Source organism: Sorex fumeus, unplaced genomic scaffold (genome assembly GCF_029834395.1).
Source record: "Sorex fumeus unplaced genomic scaffold, SorFum_2.1 ptg000030l, whole genome shotgun sequence".
Classification (NCBI taxonomy): Eukaryota; Metazoa; Chordata; class Mammalia; order Eulipotyphla; family Soricidae; genus Sorex; species Sorex fumeus.
The window spans coordinates 15993986-16018710 of NW_026606087.1; the positions used below are offsets into that span (position 1 = coordinate 15993986).

Genomic DNA, 24725 nt, shown 5'->3' on the forward strand with positions numbered 1-24725 from the left:
CGGTCCTTTGACCACTGCCAGGAATAACTCCTGAGCATTGCCGGGTGTGGTCCCAACACAAAACAAAAAACAAACATATAAGAAAAGGAGTGAGCTGAGACTGAATTCCAGATGTGCCTGGCCACACAGTCTCTCGGCTAATCCCACTTTCTTACTACAAGTCACACCTCGGCAGCAGGCATTACTTCAGCTTTGTTATATGCAAACATCTCTCACCATGGAGAGCCCTACTTCCCTCATCCAGCCTGAGTATGACTCTTAAGAGTTTCAAGGTCTGAATTTTCTTCCGCTTATAACATCCTGGGAGCTGACTGTAGCAGAGCCCTCAGGTCATGTGAAGACCACAAGTCCAAATTGCCAGGCCTTTAGGTTAAACGTAGAGGTCTTGTGGAAAGAAAATTTTGTGCTATCGTAGGAAACATCTGGCACTAAGTGTTTGGAAGTCTGAATTTATGTTTGCTTCTTCCCAATTAGTTAGAAATTCACTTGCCCCATCCTAGAACTCAGCAATAAAATGTGTTGTACTTAAGTACTAAAAAGATAAAACAAGTAGTTGGAAATGAAAGCATTTGGAAACATATATATATGTGTGTGTGTGTGTGTGTGTGTGTGTGTGTATATGGGCTGTAGCAATAGCACAGTGGGTAGGGCGTTTGCCTTGCACGCAGCCGACCCAGGTTCAATTCCTCCACCCCTCTCAGAGAGCCCGGCAAGCTACCGAGAGTATTTTGCCTGCATGGCAAAGCCTGGCAAGCTACCTGTGACATATTCGATATGCTAAAAAAAATAACAATAAGTCTCACAATTTGTTGTGAGACGTTACTGGTGCTCACTCGAGCAAATTGATGAACAACGGGAGGACAATGCTACGGTGCAGTGCTATATAAAAAAATATATATATATATACCTACACACATATATACATCATACATATATATGAGTATATATATATGTGTGTGTATGTATGTATATATCAATCAGGTAACTAAGAACATGGTTGTAGAGTTTGAAGAAGAGGTAAGAGCTGAGCAAATAGATGTGAGATCTTCTGGATTCCTTCAGTGGAGCCAGGAGCTGAAATACCACACTCTTAAGGGAATATGTGGGTGGTTAGTTTTATACATTAAAGTAACTGGCTATGGCCAGTTATGTTGTAGAAGATTTCTTAGTGTGTCTCTGAGGCTGTCTTCAAAAGAGATTGGATTGGACTGATAGGATGAATACAGGAGATCACTTTCATCAATGCTCATAGATCTTATCCAATCATCCTTGGCCACTGAGGGCCTAAAGAAAAGCAAAATGCAGAGGAAGGATCATTTTCTCTCTCAGTTTGAGTTGAGACATCAGCTTTCTCCTCTTTTCTTACATCAATGCTCCTTGTTCTTGGGTCTTCATACTTACAGCATGATTTACAGCACCAGTCTCTGATTATCTGACCTTTGAACTAGGACTTAAACCATCAGTTCCTAAGAGGTCTCCAACCTTCCGATTCAGACTGACTTACTCTACCAGATTTCCTGGTTCTCTAGCATGCAAGTATTACGTTGTAGAATATATTAGCATATAATAAATTCTTTTAAAAATGTATATTATATATTATAATAAACATACATGACTATATAGATCTTATTAATGGCAAGAGTCCATTTCTATAGTAAATCTCCAATCCCACTGGCTATGTTTCTCTAGAAACCATGCCTAACACAAAATCTATAAAGAATTATTTCAAAAGAAGTGGAGAAAAGGGGAAATAAGGAACTCGAAAGTCTAGTTTATGACTTACTAATGACTTTTTCCCATTAAAATTCCTACCACCTTTTCAACCCCTCTCCAGGCCATAGAGATCCTTCCATTCTATCCTCTCTCATCGAAGATTGCCCAGTCAACCCTCTTTGAACAGGTCTGCTGTCTCAGAGACTGAGAGTATGAAAGTGTGCAAATTCTCAGGGCTAACATAGTACTGCACTGCGCTGTTGTCCCGTTGTTCATCGATTTACTTGAGCGGGTACCAGTAATGTCTCCATTGTGAGACTTGTTGTTACTGTTTTTGGCATATCGAATATGCCACAGGGAGTTTCAGGGCTAAGGTACAAAACTTATTTATCTCCATACTCAGCATGGAATCTAACAAGAACACAGTTAAGGTAGGAAGGGAAAGAAAGAGAAAGAATAGAGTGGCAGGGGTGGGGGGGGGTCTTTTTCAGGGATATAGCTCCAAGGGCAGGAGCACATGCTTTGCACATGCAGAAGCCCTGGGTTCAATCACTGGCAATGTGTGGTGTCCCAAGCACTGTTGGGAGCAACCCAGATCAGCACACCAAGAATTACCCCCAAGCCCAGTGATATGGCTCAAAAATGAGAGAAGGGAGGGAGGGAGGGAAGAAGACAGGGAGAGAAAGAGGGAGGCAGGGAAGAAGGGAGGAAAGGAGGGAAGGAAGGAGAGAGGGAGGGAGGGAGGAAAGAAGGAGAGGAGGGGAGGGAGGGCGGGAGGGGGGAGGGAGGAAGGAAGGACAATAGAAAGTACATGAGGGGGGCAAACACTAAGAACAAGAAGGATGTCATCAGCTGTCCCACACACGCTTACTTCAGAATCTATCATCACACACTCAATAAACACAATCAGAGTAGAATAACGTGAATATTTCATGAAAGAAGATGGGATTGGGAAGGTGAATAGAGCTAATCAAGGAACGCTAGCTGGGGCCTGTGAAGCCAGAACGTGGCAGAATTCCCAGCCTGAGTACTGCAAATAGATTTGGGCAAAGTTAGGCCAGTCAACTTAACACAATCAGACTGAGGCAGGGAAGAGAGCGTAAACAAATGAGTTGCTGACATGTGAAGAGAGTCGGGTGAGAATATGAAGCGTCGAGAAAGTGGGCCTCCAACCATCATGACTTTCTGGAATCCCTTCTCTCAACTACTGACGTCCTCCTACTGACCACACAACCTCACCCTACAGATAGAGACATTTGTCCCAGTCTGCCAAAACATGTGTAAGACTTTTTCTTGTTATTCATACAGATTTCAGAGCTGAAGTATCTATTTAGCTTGTAAATACTACTCCTCCTTCATTCTTGTTATAAGGCCAAAATACTTCCGCTACCTCCCCCATACAATGACACTCCATAGGTACAAGTGTCTCCACAACCAACCGAGGCCAGAGTCTCCTCCCATCCTCACTCTGTAGCTTCTCCTGTATGACATTTAGCATAAGTTTCCTAGCACCTACTTCTTGCTGATGACAAAAGAATAAAGCTACCCTGCTCTCAAGAAGGGTACCAGATAGGGAGAGAGAGAGAATTAAAATAGGTACAAAGCAAAGTGTTGGAGGGAAGGTTTGAAACTGCCTGGGAAGAGATTAAGAGACATGCTAGAGACTTGAAAGGTCATCTGGAACATAAGAGAAAGGGGAATGAGACACACCTGACAGAAAACAGCGCAATGCTGCCAGAGAGCCACTTCTACTAGGGACTTTCCCCTATTATTTTAGTCTCTGAAGCAGGGAAACAATGTGCAAACTTTTCCACAATTATCCCAAACCCAACAATTACTCTGTAGGCCTGTTTGTTTGGTTGTTGGTTGTTTTTAGGGTCACACCTGGGAGTGCTCTAAGCTACTTCCAGTCAGTGTTTGGGAATTGGGAGGTGCAAGGGATCAAACCCGGGTCTCCTGTGGGCAGATTCTGGGCCCCAGCTCACTGAGCCATCCTCTCCGGTCTGCAGGTCTCTCTCTGCACCCTTCTCAATTCTCTTACTAAAGACACACACACACACAAAAAAAAAAACCACACATGCTTCTAAGCCAAGACTCACAAGAGGCATAGATAAAACAGTAGTAGCTACCATTTATCTAGGACATACAGACCCTTAGAAATGTGTCTAAGATAACAAAACTGCCAAATGAAGAAACTACTGACAAAGCTCCTGAGTGAAGAAACTAATGACAAAGCTACTGAGTAAAGAAAGTACTATAACTGATTTCAAAGCTGGGGCTCGAGCAGTCCAGTAGCTCAGCAGTAGAGTGCATGCCATGCTATGTAAAGTCCTGAGTTTGATAGCTCTCTCTCCTCTCCCTCCTCCTCCTTCCTCCCCCTCCTTTCTCTCTCTCTCTCTCTCTCTCTCTCTCTCTCTCTCTCTCTCTCTCTCTCTCTCTCTCTCTCTCTCTCTCTCTCTCTCCCCCCTTTAATATCTTAACAGAACTTGAGGCTGCAACAGTTTAGTAGAATACAGGACTGAAAAGTAAGTTAAAGACCTGAGATTTCAGTTAGACCTCAGCCACTTAGAAGTTTGATGTCCTCTAAACACTCAACTTTTTCTCTAAGCCTCAACTTCTCTGAGAAATTACATGCAGAAGAGAAATACACACTAAGCGGATGATGTGTTATCACAGCGGCACATCCCTTAGGCCGCCACCAGAGTGGTTTCTTTGGGCCTCTGCTTCTCAGAGCACTCCTCACTACTGGCACATTAGAGAGCGCTCAGGGGCCTGCAAACCAGGGGCCAACTCTGTGGAGAAATGACTAGAAAGGACCGTGGGTTGTTCTGTGGCCACATGGGGAGAGTTAAGACATCTCCTACTGTCTGAGAAGGGGATCCCTATGCTAACCCAGTCCTATTCCTCCTCGTCTTCCCAGGCTGTCTGGCTACTAGAGTAGATGCATTCTGCTAACTCAACAGACCCTCCTGGCTATTACAAAATCAATCTTCGATTAGAGAATTCTCATGCCTCCACCCAAATGGAAGGATTTTCTTAAAGGCAGTGAAAAAGCCCTGTTTGGGGAGTTTTACCTGCCCTGTGTCTTATTGTGAAGCCTAAGAACCTGTGCCCATATATCCTTAAGAACTCAGTCCAGGTACAGGACATGGTCAGAACTATCACTCTTAAGTTTCCTGAGGGTAATGAATAGGGAAACAGGCTTTGAACTGGGGATTTGGTCCATGTCAGACTGGGAAAAGAAAGCCAAGAGGTTTACAGACCAGAGGATTCTTTGCAGGTGCCATCAGGCACAATCCCACCCTTAGAAGAGCCTCCTCCTAAAAAGAGCTTCCTAATATTTTCTCAGATTCCAGCTGGCACTTTTTAACAGGCATCAGTAGGAGAGTATAAGGATGATATTTGCCATCGAAACTGTAGCAGGGAGCCAAAAACTTGGCTCACATGAGTTATACCCAGCTCAATAAGTCTTGGAATGACATCTAAAGCCTTAATAATTAGGCCCATTTTACAAATAAGGGAACCTAAGTCTGTATGAAAAAATGAAGGAAGGAAGGAAGGAAGGAAGGAAGGAAGGAAGGAAGGAAGGAAGGAAGGAAGGAAGGAAGGACAAAAACAACTCATACATGGGGCTAGAGAGATAGTACAGCAGGTACAGAGCTTGCTCTGCATGTAGCTGACCCAGGTTCAATCCCCAGCACTCCATGATGACCCAAGTCCTCCAGGAGTAATCCCGAGCACAAGACCAAGAGTAAGTCCTGAATATCACCATGTGTGGCCAAAAAACCAGGAGAAAGAAAGAAAGAGAGAGAAAGAGAGAGAGAGAGAGAGAGAGAGAGAAGGAAGGAAAGAAAGAAAGGAAGGAAGGAAGGAAGGAAGGAAGGAAGGAAGGAAGGAAAGAAAGAAAAAAGGAAAGAAAGAAAGAAAGAAAGGTAACTAGTACAAAGAATCATTGATTGTGAGTAATGGTTTAGAAGAGACCCAGGGTGCTTTCTGTAACTTGATAAGCTATTGTCTAAATAGAAACCTAGGAATTAGAAAAAAAATCAAGAACATACAGCTCAATGGTAGAGTGGAGTATGAGGCTCTAGGTTAATTTCTGGCACACCAAAAAAAAAAAATCAATCTACATATATGTCTTATTATTGGTTTTATTGTTGAGATATAATATAATGTCACTGTCACTGTCCTCCCGTTGTTCATCGATTTTCTCGAGTGGGTCCAGTAACGTCTCCATTGTGAGACTTTGTTATTACTGTGTTTGGCATATCAAATACGTCACAGGTAACTTGCCAGGCTTTGCCGTGCGGGCGAGATACTCTCAGTATCTTGCCGGGCTCTCCGAGAGGGGCGGAGGAATTGAACTTGGGTCGGCCATGTTGGCTGCGTGCAAGGCAAACGCCCTACCCGCTGTGCTATCGCTCCAGCCTGTAATGTATATACCTAAAATGCACTTTTAAAATGTACAATTCAATGATTCTTAGCATATTCACAAAATTGTACAGCCTTTATCATAATTAATTTCATAACATTAAAATTAATGTTTTAAAATCAGAACTTTAGAAAAACAGAACAACTTGCTGGCTCTTGCCTCCTGGACTCATTACCATGTTAGCTCACTCACTAAAATTCCTCTTCATTGCCTCCTCTCTCCAGCTCTGGAGATCACTAATCTGGTGTTCTCTCTCTATGAGTTTTCCTATTCTTTATATTTCATAAGCAGCACCTTATAACATACAGCCTGCTCTGTTTGATTTCACATGGCATATTTTTATTTATTATTTATTTATTTATTTATTTTGCTTTTTGGGCCACACCCAGCGATGCTCAAGGGTTATTCCTGGCTCTGCACTCAGGAATCACTCCTGGCGGTGCTCAGGGGACCATATGGGATGCTGGGAATCGATCCCGGGTCAACTGTGTGCAAGGCAAACGCCCTATCCGCTGTGCTATTGCTCCAGCCCCAACATGGCACATTTTTAAGGAAAATTTCATCCATGTTGAAGCATGCCTGTATTAGAACTTCATTCCTTTTTGTGACTGACTAGTATTCCATTATTTGAAAATACCACATTTATTTTCCCATTTACCAGCTGATGGGCACTTGAGTTGTTCATCATATTTCTTAGCATTCCTACATGTGGAACTGCTGGATTATATGATAACCCTATATTTAACTTTTTGAGGAAAGAACAGACTGTTTTCCACATAGCTAATCCATTACATCATCACTAGAAATGTGGGGTTCTAGTTTATCCACAGCCTTGTAAAAATTTGTTATTTTTCATTTTTTTCTTTGTTTTCGGTCTTTTGCATCCCACCTAGTTGCTGTAAGGTGTATTCTCAGTTCTAGTATTTCTGTTCTGCTTATATCCTTAGCAACTTAGGTCAAATCCAGCCTACAAGATATATTAAATAGATCTAGAAAACAAGGTGATTCCAAGGCTTTGGGAGAGGAGAGATAAGTAGGCTAAATACAGAGAACTATTCTGTTTTATTCTATAATGGTGATAAGGCAGGTCATTATGCATGTGTCTAAATCCACAGACTATCCAACACCAATAGTGAATGATATCAGAAACCCCAGATCCTGGGTAATAATGAGTAATAATGATATGTTGATGTATGTTCATAATTGTAATAAATACACTACTCTTACTGAACTAGGCTATGCATGTATGATTTTGGTTTTTGGTCGACACCCCGTGGACCAGGCTTACTCCTGGCACTGCACTCAGGGATCACTCCTGGTGAGGCTTGGGGGACCATATGTGGTGCTGGGGACTGAACCCAGGTCAGGTGTATGCTAGATTATTTCATATCTCAGCACTAGTGCATAAAGTAAAAGCACTGTCATGCAGACGTCCCTGAAAGAGCCAGGACCTCAGCTCAGTCACCAACAACCATGGGTTCCATAGCATAATGATAGCCCTTCCCACCACAGAACTTACAGAGAGGAGGACCAAAGAGCACTGTGTCCAGAGCTTTCAGTTGCAGTTTCTGCCGATGACTCCGGTCTGTCATCTTCAGCACAGTTCCTGTCATTGTGGTGTTGGTTACAGCTAGCCTATTGAGGCAAAGAGTTGTAGGTCAGTTTCCTCCAGTAAAATCAAGACTGATCCTGCTAGGATAACCCACCTTCTCCGGGATTATTTCCATGACTTTGAGTTCTTGGCAATGTTCCCCTCTGAACAATCGGACAAAGAATCTATATATCCGTGAATCTCAACAGGGTGTAGGCAGGGACATATAACTTTCTGCTTTTGTTTGTGGGCCACACCTGGCAGTGTTCAGGACTTACTCCTGGCTCTCATTAGAGATCGCTCTTGGTGGGGCTTAGGGGATCATGTTGGGTACCAGGGATCAAACCTACGTCAACCACATGCAAAGCAAATGCCCTACAGCAAGTGATGTACTATCTCTCCAGCCCCTACTTTTACCAAGAACTCTTTCACCCTTCTTCCCAGCTTCAATATTTCCAAGTAGTCTACTTTCAAAAGCTTATCCACCTTGGTCATTCCCATGCCCAATTATAAATTTGCTGGTGTTCTTTTCCTTCCAGGAATTATTTACTACGTATCTGATTTCATGTTTTTACCTGATTCCATTTTAAAATACAATCTCCTGTCCAGCCCAGGTCATAACGTCACACTATATGACCCAGTGATTCTGGATACCTCTGTAATATTCTACTCTCTAACACACTGTCATTAACTATAAACCGACTGATGACAAAACATGAATTAGTCTTGTTTGCCTGTATTTTTAGTCACTGCAATTTACTCCCAATCAGATTACTATAATTTTTATGACCTTCAGTAACAATGTAAATGATGACTCTAATAAGAGAGAGTGTGTAAATAAGAAAATGACCTGGGGGGTATAACTTTGTTTCTTGTCTCCTGAAACACAGCAGGAACTGGAGGAAAGGGCTTTAAAAATACAAGATGAAAAGCTACTCCTCTGGGTTCTATAATGGAGCATTTTCTGCTACACTACTCCAAAATGTTGGTAGTCTTTTTCTGATACAAATCTTTGTTTCCCTGGGTAGAAAAGAAGCTTCTGACACAGTACTGTGTGCTTTATGCTGCCCCTGGGTATGCAGGAGCCACTTCCCTCTCGAGTCCTGGGAAACCATCACACTCTAGTATAAGAGAAGCAGAGAGACATGATGCCACAGTTGGGCTGGGAGAGAGCACGGCAGTCAGGATCTAGGTCCCAGATCGACCAGTGACACACTTGTCTCATCATAAACTGCCTAGCATGGTCCCATACTCAGGTCCCATACTTCAGGTTTAATTAGAGGCTTCTGACAAGCTTGGAAGTTCTTGGGGCTCTTCTCTATAACATTTCTACTAGCTGAACTGCCTTCATCCAAATCACAGAACTATAACCTGTTTCATACAGCCAATTTCTCAAAGAAACCTATGAACTGAAAGGCTACCTACTTTCCAACAAAGAGAAAAATAAGAAATGAAAATGCATTGTATTTGTTTGGGGCTGTGGAGGGCCACCCACTGCAGTGCTCAAGGGTTATCCTCAGCTCTGTACTCAGTGGGTGCTAAAACCACCAGGGTCAGTCACATGCAAGGTAGTGCCTTAACCCCTGCCCTAGCTCTCTAGCCTCAAGGATCTTGTTTATTAAGCAAGTGCTACATATTCTATACTGTTATGACAATACAATTTTATTTTATACAGCATCTCATTTAACCATCAGGACTTTAAGAATATAGTTATAGTATAAGCTCCACTTTGCAGATAAGAAAAAACAGACTCATAGTTGAATAATTTGCCCAAAGTCACAGAACAAGTAGCAGAGCCAGAAAATGAACTCAGATCTGCTATACTATTCCCATTAAACCATGCTGCCTAGTGATAGTCCTAAAATTACCTCTACTACATTCTACCCTGCATGCACTGAAGATGCCAGATTTCTGTCACTAAAATACCACTGGTTAATTGCCCTTACTCTATGTCCAACCTGGCTTAGACTGGTCTTGGATAGAATCCTAGTCACAGGAGGTTAAATGAGTTCATGACCTAAGAACTGACTTATTATCTTATGCTTTATAGTTTTAATCAAAACCCTATTAGCCATTCCTCAAGATGAAATGGTTCAGGTATGTAAAGACAATACTGCTATTCCATCAATAATGAAAAAAAAAAAACATCCTGGAGCTTCATGGTCAATTATCTATTTAATGGTCTGTCTCTTCTGGAAAACACAGAATTCCTCAAGACAGAATTAAGATTTAACGCATCTTTTTCCCCATAGGACCCACAAGAGATCATGGCACATGATACATGCTTGGTAAAGTTTATTAAAACTAAACTAATACTATAGTAAATTAGCTAGGAAGCCTATCATCGACCACATGAGGCTAGAGGAAGGCACACTAAAGAGAGTAGGGCACTTAGACCCTGTTACTTACTCAGTTAATCATCTATGCACAATATTACTTACCTCATGAGATCAATATAAGAATAAGATACTACACAGAAAGTATTGAGTAGCATACCTGGCATGTACTAAGCACTCAAAAAATGGCAACTGTTAGTACCATTCCTAGAACTGACAAAATAACAATAAGAAAAAGGATGCAAACTGCCTGTCATGCTTTATAGTAAATATTCAACAGATGTGAGGAGAGTTGGGATATACAGACTTTACCCTAAAAAAGGTGATGAAGACAGATCAGTACTAGTTCATTTCCTGCACCCCAAGTGAGAGAAACCAGTGTCCTCCTGACCTTGGCATGGCATGGCCACTGAGCTGAAGCTTCCGGAAGGTCTCCTCATACTGAGGCAGCTCCACATATGTGATCAGCCACTGCACAACCTCATCCACGGTCCAGTTGTACACTGCAGGAAGAGACAAGGAAAGCGATGACTCAAAATGCCAAGTAGTACTTACAGTCACAGTCATACCGATTCTTAATATATACCATACATTTATGCATTTAATGTCTGTCTCTCTTCCATAAAATCCTAAGTATGAAAGGAGTCTATATAAATTTACTTGTATAAACCGCTATTGTGATTAATGGTAGATCAGTGGCTGGGGCCGAAGAGATAGTACAGAAGGTTAAGGCATTTGTCTTCCACACAGCAGGCCCAGGTTCAATCCCTGAGCATCACCAGGAGTAATTTCTGAATCCTCAGCCAGGAGTAACCCCTGAATATTACTGGGTGTAGCCCTCAAACCCCCAAAATTAAAAACAAAAGTATATCTGGAACATCTATCTAGGTATATATGTTTATATATACAGTAGTATATAAAACAACTCAACTTCAGTTGTTTTTATGTTTATACCTATGTTATAAAAATTATGACTGTGTTACATATGAAATAGTTATAATGGAAAAATTTGCCTGAAACTTGAGGACATATTATGCCTCACATCAACAATATATCTCAAATTTAGATATAAAAGAACCCCCAGATACAAAAACTGATTTAGATATAAATTTAGATATAAAAGATTTAGATATAAAAGAACCCCCAGATACAAAAACATTTAGACAAAATGTACTTTAATAACTGCAAACTAAAATTTCGAGACAAATATTATCCACTATACTCATAAACCACAGAGCCTAAAGCTGCAGTCCCTGGGAGACTGTCGTAACATCACATGAGCACCTATTAGGGTCTGGAGTGGTAATTTTGAAAAACAGTGGTCGTTTTGTTTTGTTTTGGTTTGTTTTCTTGGCCACACCCAGCAATGCTCAAGGGAGTGCCAAGGATCAAACCTGGTCAGGGCATGCAAGGCAAGTACCCTGCCCACTATATTATCTCTCCAGTCCCAGGAGAGACAGTGGTCATTTTTCACCTTAAGCATCCCTTTCCTTCCCTTTGGCAGGAAAAGCACTCTAAATTTGACAAGGAGAAACACCCTTCCAAGGCCCTCAGTCAATAAGCTTCAGGAAAAGCTAAATCGACCTCTAGGAGTAGCACAAGCAAAGCAAGCTAAGCCAATCAGCACATTCCATCCTCCTGGCATATTGTTCTGTTTGGAGATGAATAACATAACTCAAGGTGAAGCTAAAAGACTTGAATCGCAAGGTTTTGTTTTAATAGGGGCCCCAGCTAGCGATGCTTGGAAGGACCCTCCAGGGTTACACTAATAGTGCATAAGGTGTATGGAATGAAACTCAGGGGGTTACACATGTTAGGAATCTGTTCTACCACTAGAGTCAAATCTTTGGCACTGAATTCAATGATTTTAGTTGAACTCTACCACTCTCCTGAAATCTGTATGAAGTTATTCTGATTATAGTAATTTAACTTTAATAAATAGAATACAATAATGCATCATTTTCTTATAACGTGACAGGTGATATGCTAAGCCTGCCACTTATATTAACTCACTTATCTTCCTAATGATCAGGATAGACCCACTACCCATGAAGGATATATCTCTTTTGAGAGGAAAAGGAGAGTGCCAAGGATCAAATCCAGGGTCTCACACACGGAAGGCATTTTCTCTACCACTTAGCCATATACCCAGCTCAAAATGTATTCTATTTTATATCTATTTTACAGTGGGGTGGAGAGAACAAACTACTGAAAGGCTATATAACTTTCCCAAAGTGAGCCAGCTAGGAATTTGCTAGGTAAAGTCAGTATTTATATTCAAACAGTGCTATGTGCATTATATATATATATATATATTAGAGAGAGAGATGTATACATATGCATCTATATATATAATAAAATCCTTGATGCTTCTGGAAGTTTTTAGAAAATAAGCAAATTAAGCCCTGAGTCACATCCCTGTGAATATCCCTATTCAAAGATTTTCCAGTTTGTGCAACTAGTAAATTTGCTCCTTTTCTTATTTTAAATGGAAAAAGATTTTCTGTTACAACAGAAGCCAATTTTAACCAAAATAATTACAGAATGATCATTCAAAACATGAAAAATCTTATACTTAAGATGTTGACACCTATCATTAACCTTTCCTCAACACAATAATACTATGGTTTTTCAAATGGATCATCATAAAAACAAACCTTTTAAGGTAATTTAATACTGTCTAGTATTTAGTCATGCCAATAACAAATTTATCACCATACTTTGTCAAGAGTCAACAATAAAGGAATAAAAAAATAAAGTTAATATGCAGGAAAGTTTAATCCCAGTAGAGATCAAATGATATCTCATGATATACATTTTATGCATCAAAAATTGAAAATCATGGTAGCCTGAATGCTTTAATGACATCCAGTATTGCAGGCATGCTGAACAGGAAAGAGTCTCGGGGCAAGTGAGTTAAAAAATAATAATAATAAAATAAAAATAAAAGTACAATTTTGTTGAACCTAAGTTTGTCATTACTTACTGAATAAATCTGCTTTTGCTTATATTTGTCTACAAATGTTAAATATCAGCTTGAACTTTAAGTTTGTACATATTTAAATAATATTTTAATAAAAGGAATTTAAGTTGGCACTACAAGATAATTCAAGATAAGTTATTTCCCTTAAAAGGAATTTGTACATTCCTTAGGTTTAGAAAACCACTGCGCAGAGCAGCAGGAAGCCAAACAAGTTTTGAAGAAGAATGAAAATAGTGAGAGTCATCAACCTCATCTCTTAGGGTCTGCATCTTTACCAAAATCTGCCATTTGTTACACTGCTATCAAATTTTCCTTCAGGAGTCAGAAAACATGTGTAAACCATGTAGGGAAAGGTATAAACCATGTCCTGTTTATTTTTGCCTATTCATTTTACTGTTTCTGAAACAGTGCTTTATATATAGTGGTATCAATAAAAATTTACTCAAAGTGAGGAATTCCAAAAATGTTCTTAGAGAGGCAAGAGTAATGGTACAGTGGGTGGTTCAATCCCTGCCACCCTATACGGTCCCTAGATCTACCAAAAGTGATCTTTGAGTGCAGAGCCAGGAGTATGCCCTAAGTACCACTGGGTGTGGTCACAAAACCAATAAAATAAAATGGTGTTCTTGGAATTGTGGCCTCCATCAAAACCAATAAAATAAAATAGTGTTCCTGGAATTGTGGCCTCCACCAGAAAAAAAAAGCAATAAAGTAATAATATCCTTAGATAAATGTGTGTGTGTGTGTGTGTGTGTGTGTGTGTGTGTGTGTGTGTGTCTTACATGAAGCAGGCTTAATTACTGCCTGATTAAATTTCCGACTTTAAGATGAGAATAATGACAGGAAGAAACAAATTTACTACCAAGAGATATGTTAAAATCCTATGATTTAGTAAAAGAGGAATGACAGTTCAGGGTGGTTAAGGGAATGCTGAGACAAGAATATAGTGGACATTATTACTAAAAATGAATGTGTGTGTGTATGTGTGTGTACACACGCGGAAATATATCCATACACACCATAAATGTGATCATTTACTGTGGTCTGGAGTATTAGGTATTTTGGCACGGGAACATGAACATAGATGATGAGACAAAGACAAGCACTGGCCTGTAAAGTACAGAAGACAGCAGCCTCCTGCTGCCAAGGGAGGATGCCTTATCCGGCACAAAGGGACCTTTCTGCCGGCATGTGGAGTGGAAAGAAGGCCACTTTTCTGTTGCTAGAAAGGCCTGAGGCCAGCAGTGCTGCAAGGGCCTTTTGTCTACCAGGAGGACGCCTTGATACAAGTCTGAGCATAGGCCCTTGGCATGTAGGAACTTCTCTACCACATTCTATACTGCAGTGGAGAAAGTCAGTAATCATGCTTGATCAGAGTTTCACAATCTCTGCACCACTGACATTCTGAACAGGGTAATTCTTTGTCATAATGGACTGTCCTGTGTCGTATAGGGTGCTTAACAACACGCCTGGCATCTACTCACTAGATACCAGTAGCATACTGCCAGTCATACTTTTAAAAAAAATGTCTCTAGACACTGCCAAATGTTCCATGGGAGATAAAATTGCTGTGGCTGAGAATCACTGTTTCACTGCTACATTGAATGAAGCAGAAAGCCAATAAGAGGGTCACTAGACTCCAATAACAGTGGACTCTAAACACAGTCACCTCTTCTATAGCTAAACTAATGAGGGGGGGGGGGGGCGGTGAAGATAAGAGATTCATGCCAGGAAAATCCTCAAGGAAGTTGTTTTATCATTTCTGTGTCTTTGAGGAAGGAGGAAAGAGGTGGAAAGGAGTTTGAAGGAGAGCCCAGTGAAATAGTACATGGGTTAAAGTGTTTGCCTTTCATGAAACCAAGTCAGGCTCAATCCCCAGGGCTGTATATGGTTCCTGGAGCACCACCAGAAATGACCCCTGAGTAGAGCCAGGTGTATCCCCAAAAATAAACAAAAACCCAAACCAAGTTATTAAAAGAACTTCTTTAGATGGAAGAAATCTGGTATAAGGAACTATATTCAAACAAAGAAAATTAAATTATTAGAAATAAAATTAATATAGGGAAGATAACCTTTTCGGATTCTTTTATGTTTAAAACTTGTTTGATCTGAAACATATTCTATAAAATATATCATGTACTTAGACCATATACAAAAATACTGTGTCTGACACATGGCAAAAAAAAAATCACATTATACTTTCTAATTTCAAAAGAGAAAATAGGTAGAATCCCTGGTCCAAAGGGAGGAACAAGGCAATAGCAAGTATAGGGCATCTGTGGCCGTGAGTGAGAGGCAACATGGCAACAGAATTTGGCACGGAGAGCTTAGTACAGATTCGGCCTCCAAATATGACTCATATGTCAAAATGCCAAAAAGACAAGCAAGCAAGAGACCATCTACTAAAGTCATAAGTCTCTCATCACCCTGTCAATGTAGACTCCAGAGAGATACATCTCTGGGCAAAATGACAATACTACACAGAATCAGAGAAGGCCAACACCTAGAGTTTGCCACAACAAATAGTCCACCATAAGAGAGATGTACTATCTTTGTAGTCTCCAATACTTTCTAATGGTATAATTTTCCTGTAAAAAAAATGTTATGCATACTGTCACTGTCACTGTCCTCCCATTGTTCATCAATTTGCTCAAGTGGGACCAGTAACATCTCCATTTTGAGACTTGTTGTTATTGTGTTTGGCATATTGAATACGTCACGGGTAGCTTGCCAGGCTTGGCCGTGTGGGCAAGATACTCTCGGTAGCTTGCTGGGCTCTCCGAGAGGGGCAGAGGAATCAAACCCGGCTTGGCCGGGCTGGCTCACGTGTCAGTATAGGAGTATCTGCTTTGGGGGGCAGAGTGAGGTCATACCCAGCAGTGCTCAGGCTCTTCCTGCCCCTGTGCCTTGATAATACTCAGGTAACCGGTGCCTGGGATAGTACTAGGGTTGTGGCCAAAGTGGAAGGTAAGGCAAGTGCCTTATCTCCTGTACTGTCTCTCTGGTCCAAATATTTGCTTATTATTCACATTCCAATGTACTGGCAGTAAATATATTGTAAAATATACATTAAAAAGTTTCATGAGGTTGGGGCTTAGAGAGATAGTACACCATGCAAAGCACTTGCCTTGCATATGGCCGATTATGGGTTCAATCTCCAGCACACTTCATGGTCCACCCACATATATCACTTAACCTCCTTTTAGCACTCTGTTCTTGATCAGTGATCATTTCCAATTATTATTATCGTAATAGTTGTCCCTTCTCTGTCCTAACTGCCCTCTGCCCCCCATCCCCCACATACTTGTGTCAGGCTTCCAACCATGCGCCAGTCCTTCTGGCCCTAATCTCTACTGTCTGTGGGTATTGTGATACTATGATTTTTTTTCTACCTCACAAATTAGTGCACTCATTCTATGTATGTACCCCTCTCTCTGACTCATTTCACTCAACATAGTATTCTCCATGTTAATCCATGTATAAGCAAATTTCATGACTTCATTTTTCCTAATGGTTGAGTAGTATCCCATTGAGCAGATGTACCATAGTTTCTTTATCTACTCATCTGTTCTAGGGCACTTGGACTTTTTCCAGATTCTGGCTATCGTGAGCAGTGCTGCAATGAACATGGTAGTACAGATGGCTTTTCTGCAGTGTGTTTTTGGGCCCCAGAGTTATATCCCTAAGAGTGTATTGCTGAATCATACAGAAGCTCAATTTCTAGTTTTCTGACGAATGTTCTGAATGAATGAATGAATGAATGAATTGTTTTCCCAAAAAGGCACCATTCCCATGAGCAATGAATGAGAGTCCCTTTCTTCCTGCATCTAAGCCAGCACTGGTTGTTCTTATTCTTATTTGTGGGAAGCTGGCCCTTTAACTGACCAAGGCCTAAGTGCCTGTATGGTCATCCTGACCTACGACCCCACGGCAGGCACAGCCTGTGCTATGTATGGTCATCTTGACCTACGTGACCCTGCAACAGGCAAAACCAGTGCTATGTATGGTTATCTTGATGTATGGTTATCCTGAGAGAACATCTGTCATGGCTGTCAGTAATAACAAGAAGTAACTATCTCGTGTCTGGTATGTGATGCATGTAAATTTTATAAATCATATGGACATGGCTCTTTGTGTATCTACCTCATGTCTGGTAAATCATATGGACATGGCCCTTTGTGTAATCACCTCGTGTCTGGTACCAGATACACATAAACCTTGTAATGCATGATAGGTGAAAACAAACCTTCCTAACCATATATGGGCACGACCTTTTGTGTAGCTGCCTCACTAATGGATATATACCCTGATTGCCCCCAATAAAGCCCTGTCCCTTTTTCTCTCTGTTTCTGAGCTGCATTCTGTCTCTTGTGTCTCGTGTTCATTCGGTCGGTCCTTCCCAGCACCTACGGATCCTAGGGCCACCTCCGCAGGCCGGAGAGTGGTCTGGCGGGGCCCCCCGCACTTATTGATGTGTGCTAGTCTCTGTGGTGTGAGATGGTATCTCATTGTTTTTTGGTTAATGCCAAATCCCTGAGCATTTTAGAAAACTGGATTTCCATTGTAGAATATATCAGAAAAAAAGCACTAGATTTGATGCTGGAAGATCTTAATTTCTATTTGCCATGATCATTCTGAACCTCAAATTTTCCCTTCTACAAAATATTCATCCAGACATTTGAAACATTTCTTTTGTACTACTTTGTACCAGATCTCAGGAATAGAGCAGTGATTAAGCAGTGATGCCTAATCCCATATCTAACAACACTTATCTCCCAGAATTGTTGACTTAAATCTATTCCTATGTTTGAAAGTGTCTAGTATTTATTTTGTTTTGTTTTTTGTTTGGGGGCCATACCCGGTGATGCTCTGGGGTTACTACCAGCTCTGCTCTCTGGAATTAGTCCTACCAGTGTTTGGGGGATCATATAGGATGCTGGGGATCAAATCCAGATCAGCCATATACAAGGCAAGCACACTACCCATTGTGCTATCTCTCCAGCCCCCAAAGAGTTTAAGATTTAATACCAACTCAACAGTGATTATTTCTTCATATATTGTTTTCAAAAAAGGCTCCCTGTAGAGAACTGATCAAAATTTGATTAAACGAAGATATGGCTCCATCAGAGAAAAGAGCATGAGCTAAAACTCAGAACTATAAAGTATGGGGCCTACCCAGAGAATATTCACTCTAGTCTATCTGGAGTCCAAATAAGGTTAAGTAGAGGAGCAAGGAGATGAGGAATTACTGAGATCAAATAATAAAAGTTCTCAAAAGCAGGTAGTCTTGCACTCCGAAATCATTTAATTGGTTTTAGGGCAGGGAAAGATGATTTATAAGTTGGGGGAAATTTTCATTGGAGGAAAAATGAGTTTCTATTACTTGTCAGACACTATTCTATATGCATATAATACACAATAGAAGTACAGATCCATATTTTGGTCGAGAAAGACAAACTAACACACTAGAAACAGGTAATTATATGCTAGGTACTGATGAGTATAATACAGAAAAATTAAGCAGCTTAAGAAAATAAAGTGTAAGATATATCAGATTAGATAAGGAAAGGTCTCTCTGATGAGGCGTCAAGTGCGCAGAAGATGAAATGAAGGTGTGAACCAGGTCAATACCTGAGGGAAGGGCATTCCAAGCACACAGAATAATAAGTATCACTACTTAACATCTGAGTTACAGCAATACCTCCAAGTCTATGCCAGAACAGATCCTTGGCTTTGGCTAATCCTTTCTCTTGCAAAAAAAGGAGTAAGCATTAAGAAATGGACTCCTGACTCAATATATATTTTCCCCTAATGAGCCAATGTGACTCCAGATGACACCTTCATTTATTTTTGTGGTTCCTAGCCCACAAGCCAAAAGAACTATGTCTGGCCAGAAGATTGCCAGTAACTTCTTTGCCTCTCATTCACACAGCTCTTAGTAGTTAACTTGGTCAGTCTGCGATAGTTTTCTGTTTAGCCCATTAGACACAGCACAATAGTTAAGACTCAGGGCAATGACTGTGTTGGAGATATAACATAGCAGGTAAAGCACTAGCCTTATGCGTGACTGACTTGGGTTTGGTCCCTGGTACCACATATGGTCCCTGAGCCCCACCAGGAATGATACATGAGCACTGAGCCAGAAGAAAGCCCTGAGTAATACCGGGTATGTCCCAAACACAAAAACAAAACAAAGCAAAAAAAAAAAAAAGACTACAGGGCAGGTGGAGGGTGAGATGCGGGGGTGTGGGGGGCTCTGTATATGGATGGGAAGGGGGTGGTGAGGGAAGGGAACACAAGGACAATGGTAGGGAGGAGAGGAAAAGTGCCTGCAACAGAGACAGGCTGGGGTGGGGGGGCAGAAGGGAAACTGGGAACACTGAAGTGAAGGAACGTGAATGCTGGTGAAGAGATTACTGTTGGAATATTGCACATCTGAAACTTAATGTTGAATAACTTTTTTTTTTTTTTTTTTGCTTTTTGGGTCACACCCGGCGATGCTCAGGGGTTACTCCTGGCTCATGCACTCAGGAATTGCTCCTGGTGGTGCTCAGGGGACCATATGGGGATGCTGGGAATCGAACCTGTGTTGGCCATGTTGGCTGCGTGCAAGGCAAACGCCCTACCCGCTGTGCTATCGCTCCAGCCCCTTCAATAACTTTTTAAGTCTGATATTTATGGTGATTCAATTAAAAAATGAAAACACTAAAACAATGGCAAATATAAAATTTTTTGAAAAAAAATATTACAGGCAATGGGACCAGGATTTGTCCATTGAATTTAGGATTTACTACTTCCTAGATCTAAGGCCATGGGCAAATAATTTTCCTGTGTGAGGATGAATTTACATTAATATACTGCTATATATTAGAGTTCATTCTCAGTGACACAGCATTACATATTACATATAAGGGTTCACTCTCAGGGTTGGATAGTTTATGGGCTTGGAAAAAATGTGCAATTTTGTATCATGCACATCAGTTTCACGCCCCTAAAAGTCCTTGGTAGCACTGTAGTACTGTCCTCCCGTTATTTGTAGATTTGCTCGAGTGGACCTAGTAACATTGCGAGACTTGTTGTTACTGTGTTTGGCATATCGAATACATCACAGGTAGCTTGCTAGGCTCTCTGAGAGGGGCAGAAGAATCGAACTCAGGTTGACCAGGTCAGCCACGTGCAAGGCAAATGCCCTACTCACTGTGTTATCACTCCAGCCCCAAAAGTCCTTGGTGCTCTCTCTACTCCTCACAGCCCCTACTCCTAGTAACCACTGATCTTATAGTCACTATAGTTTTGCTTTGCACAGAATGTAATTTAGATTTTTTAATTCAGGGGTAATGCAATATGTAACTTTTTCAGATTAGAATACGTGCTTATAAAGAAATACAATTATTAAAAAATGAAATCAATCATGACAACAGGAAAAAATAATAATTTTCCTGTGTGCCTTTTTTGTCACCTATAAAATGGTAAGAATTAGATTTCTCACATCATTAAATGTATTAAGATATGGGAAGCTCCTAGCAAATAGTAAATGCTAGCTAAGTATTAGCTATTATCGTTATAACCATTCATTCACTGATAGTTCTATACAAACTCAAATGTTACCTGGTGAAGAGTAAAGACAATATTTATCATCTTAAAATAACACAAGATCACTGGAACTGATTTGCAATATTTTTAGTAAAAATCTTTATCTTCCAGATTTTATTTCAGAATACTGAGGCGCTCAGGAGTGATGAACAAGTCCACCCCCTTACCCCTGGCCCCACTAGGTCACCCAGTAACCAGCCTGTTTCGAAGGCATCCTGGATTCTACCTGTGGGTACCATAAGGTGGGTCAGGAGCAACAAACAAGCCTAGTCCCTGGTCCCTGTCCCTACTTGCCCAGCCGAGAGCAATGACCAAGCCCAACTCCTGACAGCCCAACTCTGAGTTGACATCAGAACCACATGGAGTTATAAAGAAAGGTGAGTTGTAGGTTGTGATGTCCTAGAGACACGAGAGGTAGAGTCCTACCCTGCCATGGTGCAGGTAGACCTCGGGGTCTCCACTTCACCTCTGAGCATGGGAGAGGAGAAAACCACACCCAGGGGAGAAAAGCCCCAGAGTCTGGCATGGTGAGCAACTGGAGCTCCACCCACGGGTCCCCCAGAGGATGCGGCATTAGGGAAAATGGGAAAAGGGAGAAAGTGACTGCTTTAAAGATAGCAACCAAAGTCAAGGAAGATCCTCAACTACATCAGAGTTGTTATTTGGATTTAGTTTGGGGGCCATACCGGTGGTGCTCTGAGATCACTCCTGGCAGGGCTTGGGGGAAACTATGGAGTACTGGAGATAAACCTGAGTCAGCTGCATGGAAGGCAAATTTCCTACCTACTGCTGTGCTCTCTCTCTAACCCCGACACCAGATCTTTTAACTTAGTAGTACTGTTGTCCTATTGTTCATCGATTTGCTCAAGCGGCACCAGCAATGTCTTCATTGTGAGACTTGTTGTTACTGTTTTTGGCGTATCGAATATGCCATGGGGAGCTTGCCAGGCTCTGCCGTGAGGGTGGAATACCCTCGGTAGCTTTCTGGGCTCTCCGAGAGGGACGGAGGAATTGAGCCCAGGTTGGCCACGTGCAAGGCAAACACCCTAACCGCTGCCCTATCGCTTTTAACTTACTAAAGAATATTTTAAAACAATATTCCTAAAGGGAATGCCCTGCCACAGAGGCAGGGTGGGATGGGGGGGATGGGGGTGGGAAGGATATTATCCATGGTGGTAGAAAATGGGCACTGGTGGAGGGATGGGTATTTGATCATTGTATAATCAAAACCCAAGCACGAAGATTTGTGGGTCTACAACTGTATCTCATGGTGTTTCACTAATAAAAAAAAAACTCTATAAAAAAATTAAAAAAAAATATTCCTCTCACTGTTAAATTGACAACCAATACATCTGAAGAGGGTGTGATAGAAAAAATAAAATAATTCATTCAAGTACAAATAAAGAAGCTAAAGAATAAAGTAATTAAGTAGCAGCAAAATGGATGAAACTGCAAATTGATGTAATGTCCTCAAAGGTAAGGTACAAAACTTCATGAATGAAGAAGAGGTGATAGTAAAGATATTGAGAAAAAGTGAAGGTACTTTAACAAATGCTGTTGGTAATAGCAAGAGAAATAATCTCAGAACCATGGGGATTTCAGGATGTGGGAAACACTGGTTGAACACTAGTTGAAGAAAAAAAAAAAACACTAGTTGAAGAAATAAGAACTGAGAACTTCAGTAATCTGAACAATAAGATTGGCGCCCTGATCCAGGAAGCCCAAAGAGTGCCAGTATAAACTCAAACAGAACAACGCCAAGACACACTGTAATCACAATGGCAAGAACCAAAACACAGACTTTCAAAAGCAGCAAGGAGAAGAAAATACTCAAATACATGGAAAACAATACTAAGACTCACAACAGATTCCTCAAATGTAAGTACAAGCACTAAAGGAAAGGAATGGTGTATTTAAAGCACTGAAAGAAAAGAAACTTTAGCCAAGAATCCTCTACCTTGCAAGGTTATCACTCTTTCGAGGGATTGGTTTAACAGTCTCATGAAAAAACAACAGCTGAAGACGTTTGTCACAAATAAATCGGTTCTTCAAAGCATATTGAATGGCCTCAAGAAAAGCAGAAGTCTGGGGCCAGAGTGAAAGAGCAGCAGGTAAGATACTTGCCTTGTTTGTGGCCAACCTGGGATCAGTCCCCGGGACCCCAAATGGACTCTAGAATCTCTCAAAATAAGCAGAGGCCTAAGTGAAAGATTGAAAACAGTCATGTAGGCCAACAGAAGACTAGAGAAAATAGGAATAGCTACATTGTATCAGATCAAACAATAATCAAGCTAAAGTAAGCAATACAAAATAAATTATCCAGTATCTGCTTGGGGGGCAAGTCTGAATGGTGGTGGAAAATTAGAAATAATGGTGATGGGAAGGTGTAGTGGTGGTGGGACTGGTGTTGAAATACTGAATGTAATCAGTCATTGTGAACAACTTTATGAAAAATGAAATTTGGGACTGAAGCAATAGCACAGAGGGTAGGGTGTTTGCCTTGCACGCGGCCAACCCAGGTTTGATTCCCAGCATCCCATATGGTCCCCCGAGCACTGCCAGGAGCAATTCCTGAGTATATAAGCCAGGAGTAACCCCTGTGCATTTCTGGGTGTGACCCAAGAAAAAAAAAGAAAAATTAAATTTAAAAAAAAGAAAGTGTAAGATGAGACTGAGCCACAGTACAACAGGTAGTGCTGAAGGAACTAAGGAAGTACCATCGCCATTCTCTGCAGTCCCTGTGGGACCATGACATTCCTGGGATCAAAACCAGGACCTCGCATACATGAGGCACATCCCTATCATTTGACCCTTATCCCAAGCAAGGAAGCACTTTTTCAAATTTATTTTTTTCTTATTTGAATCACCGTAAGATATAATTACAAGCTTTCATGTTTTTTTAAATTTTTATTAGAAGTCATGAAATTTACATACAAGTGGTACTACATGGAAAGTATCAAGCTTTCATGTTTGGGTTACAATCACACAATGATCAAACACCCATCCCTCTACCAGTGCATATTCCCCACCACCAATATCCCCAGTATACCCCCCTTGCCCACCCTCCCATGCCTCCATGGCAGACGATATTCTCCATACTCTCTTTCTACTCTTGTGCATTATGGTTTGCAACACAGATACTGAGAGGTTGTCATGTCTGGTCCTTTATTTACTTTCAGCACACATCTCCCATCCCGACCAGTTCCTCCAACCATCATTTTCTTAGTGATCCCTTCTCTATTCAAGCTGCCTTCTCCCCCAGCTCATGAGGCAGGCTCCCAACTATGGGGCAATCTTCCTGGCCCTTGTATCTACTGTCCTTGGGTGTCAGTATCATGTTATGTTATTTTATAAAAGGTAGCATTTTTTTTTTTTGGTTTTTGGGTCACACCCAGCGATGCTCAGGGGTTACTCCTGGCTCATGCACTCAGGAATTGCTCCTGGCGGTGCTCGGGGGACCATATGGGGTGCTGGGAATCGAACCTGTGTCGGTCATGTTGGCTGCGTGCAAGGCAAACGCCCTACCCGCTGTGCCATCGTTCCAGCCCCAAAAGGAAGCATTCTTAATCAGAAATCTTATTTTGATTTGCAGATGTCTCTGTGCACCAGTCTACATGGGAACTTACTATCTGGTGCCAACCTGCCCTCTCTGAAAATGAGCCTGCTGCTCTTTTATTTACAAATTGCTCCTGTGACCAGCGGGCAAGATGTCACTCGCATGCTGCCGACCTGGTTCAATTCCCAGTACTGTATATAGTACCCCAAGAACTGCAGAAGTGATCACTAAGCATGATATATATATATACACACAATATAATACTACGTATTATATTAAAAGATGAAAGGATAGAACAGAGATAGTACAGAGGTTTAAGTATATGCCTTACATGCAGCCAGCCCTGGTTTGATCTCCAGTACTACACCTGAACTTACTCCTGGCTAAGGGCTTACTCCTGGCTCTATGCTCAGGAATAATTCTTCGTGGGGCTCAGGGGAATATATGTGGTGCCGAGGATCAAATCTGGTTTGGCTGTGTGTAAGGCAAATGACCTACCAGCTGTATTATCACTCTGTCCC

At 41.3% G+C, this 24725-nt stretch overlaps 1 protein-coding gene across 3 annotated transcripts in view; it reads right to left on the bottom strand.

The window, feature by feature from the left end:
* STIM1 (stromal interaction molecule 1) overlaps positions 1–24725 on the bottom strand; it is a 203816-nt gene that overhangs the window by 24865 nt on the left and 154226 nt on the right. For all 3 annotated transcript variants that reach the window (XM_056116075.1, XM_056116077.1, XM_056116076.1), the window contains exons 4-5: positions 10464–10575; positions 7665–7780 (exon numbers count right to left, since the gene is read on the bottom strand). In XM_056116075.1, coding sequence (XP_055972050.1) covers positions 7665–7780; positions 10464–10575 — 228 coding nt within the window. The remainder of the gene's footprint in view (positions 1–7664; positions 7781–10463; positions 10576–24725) is intronic.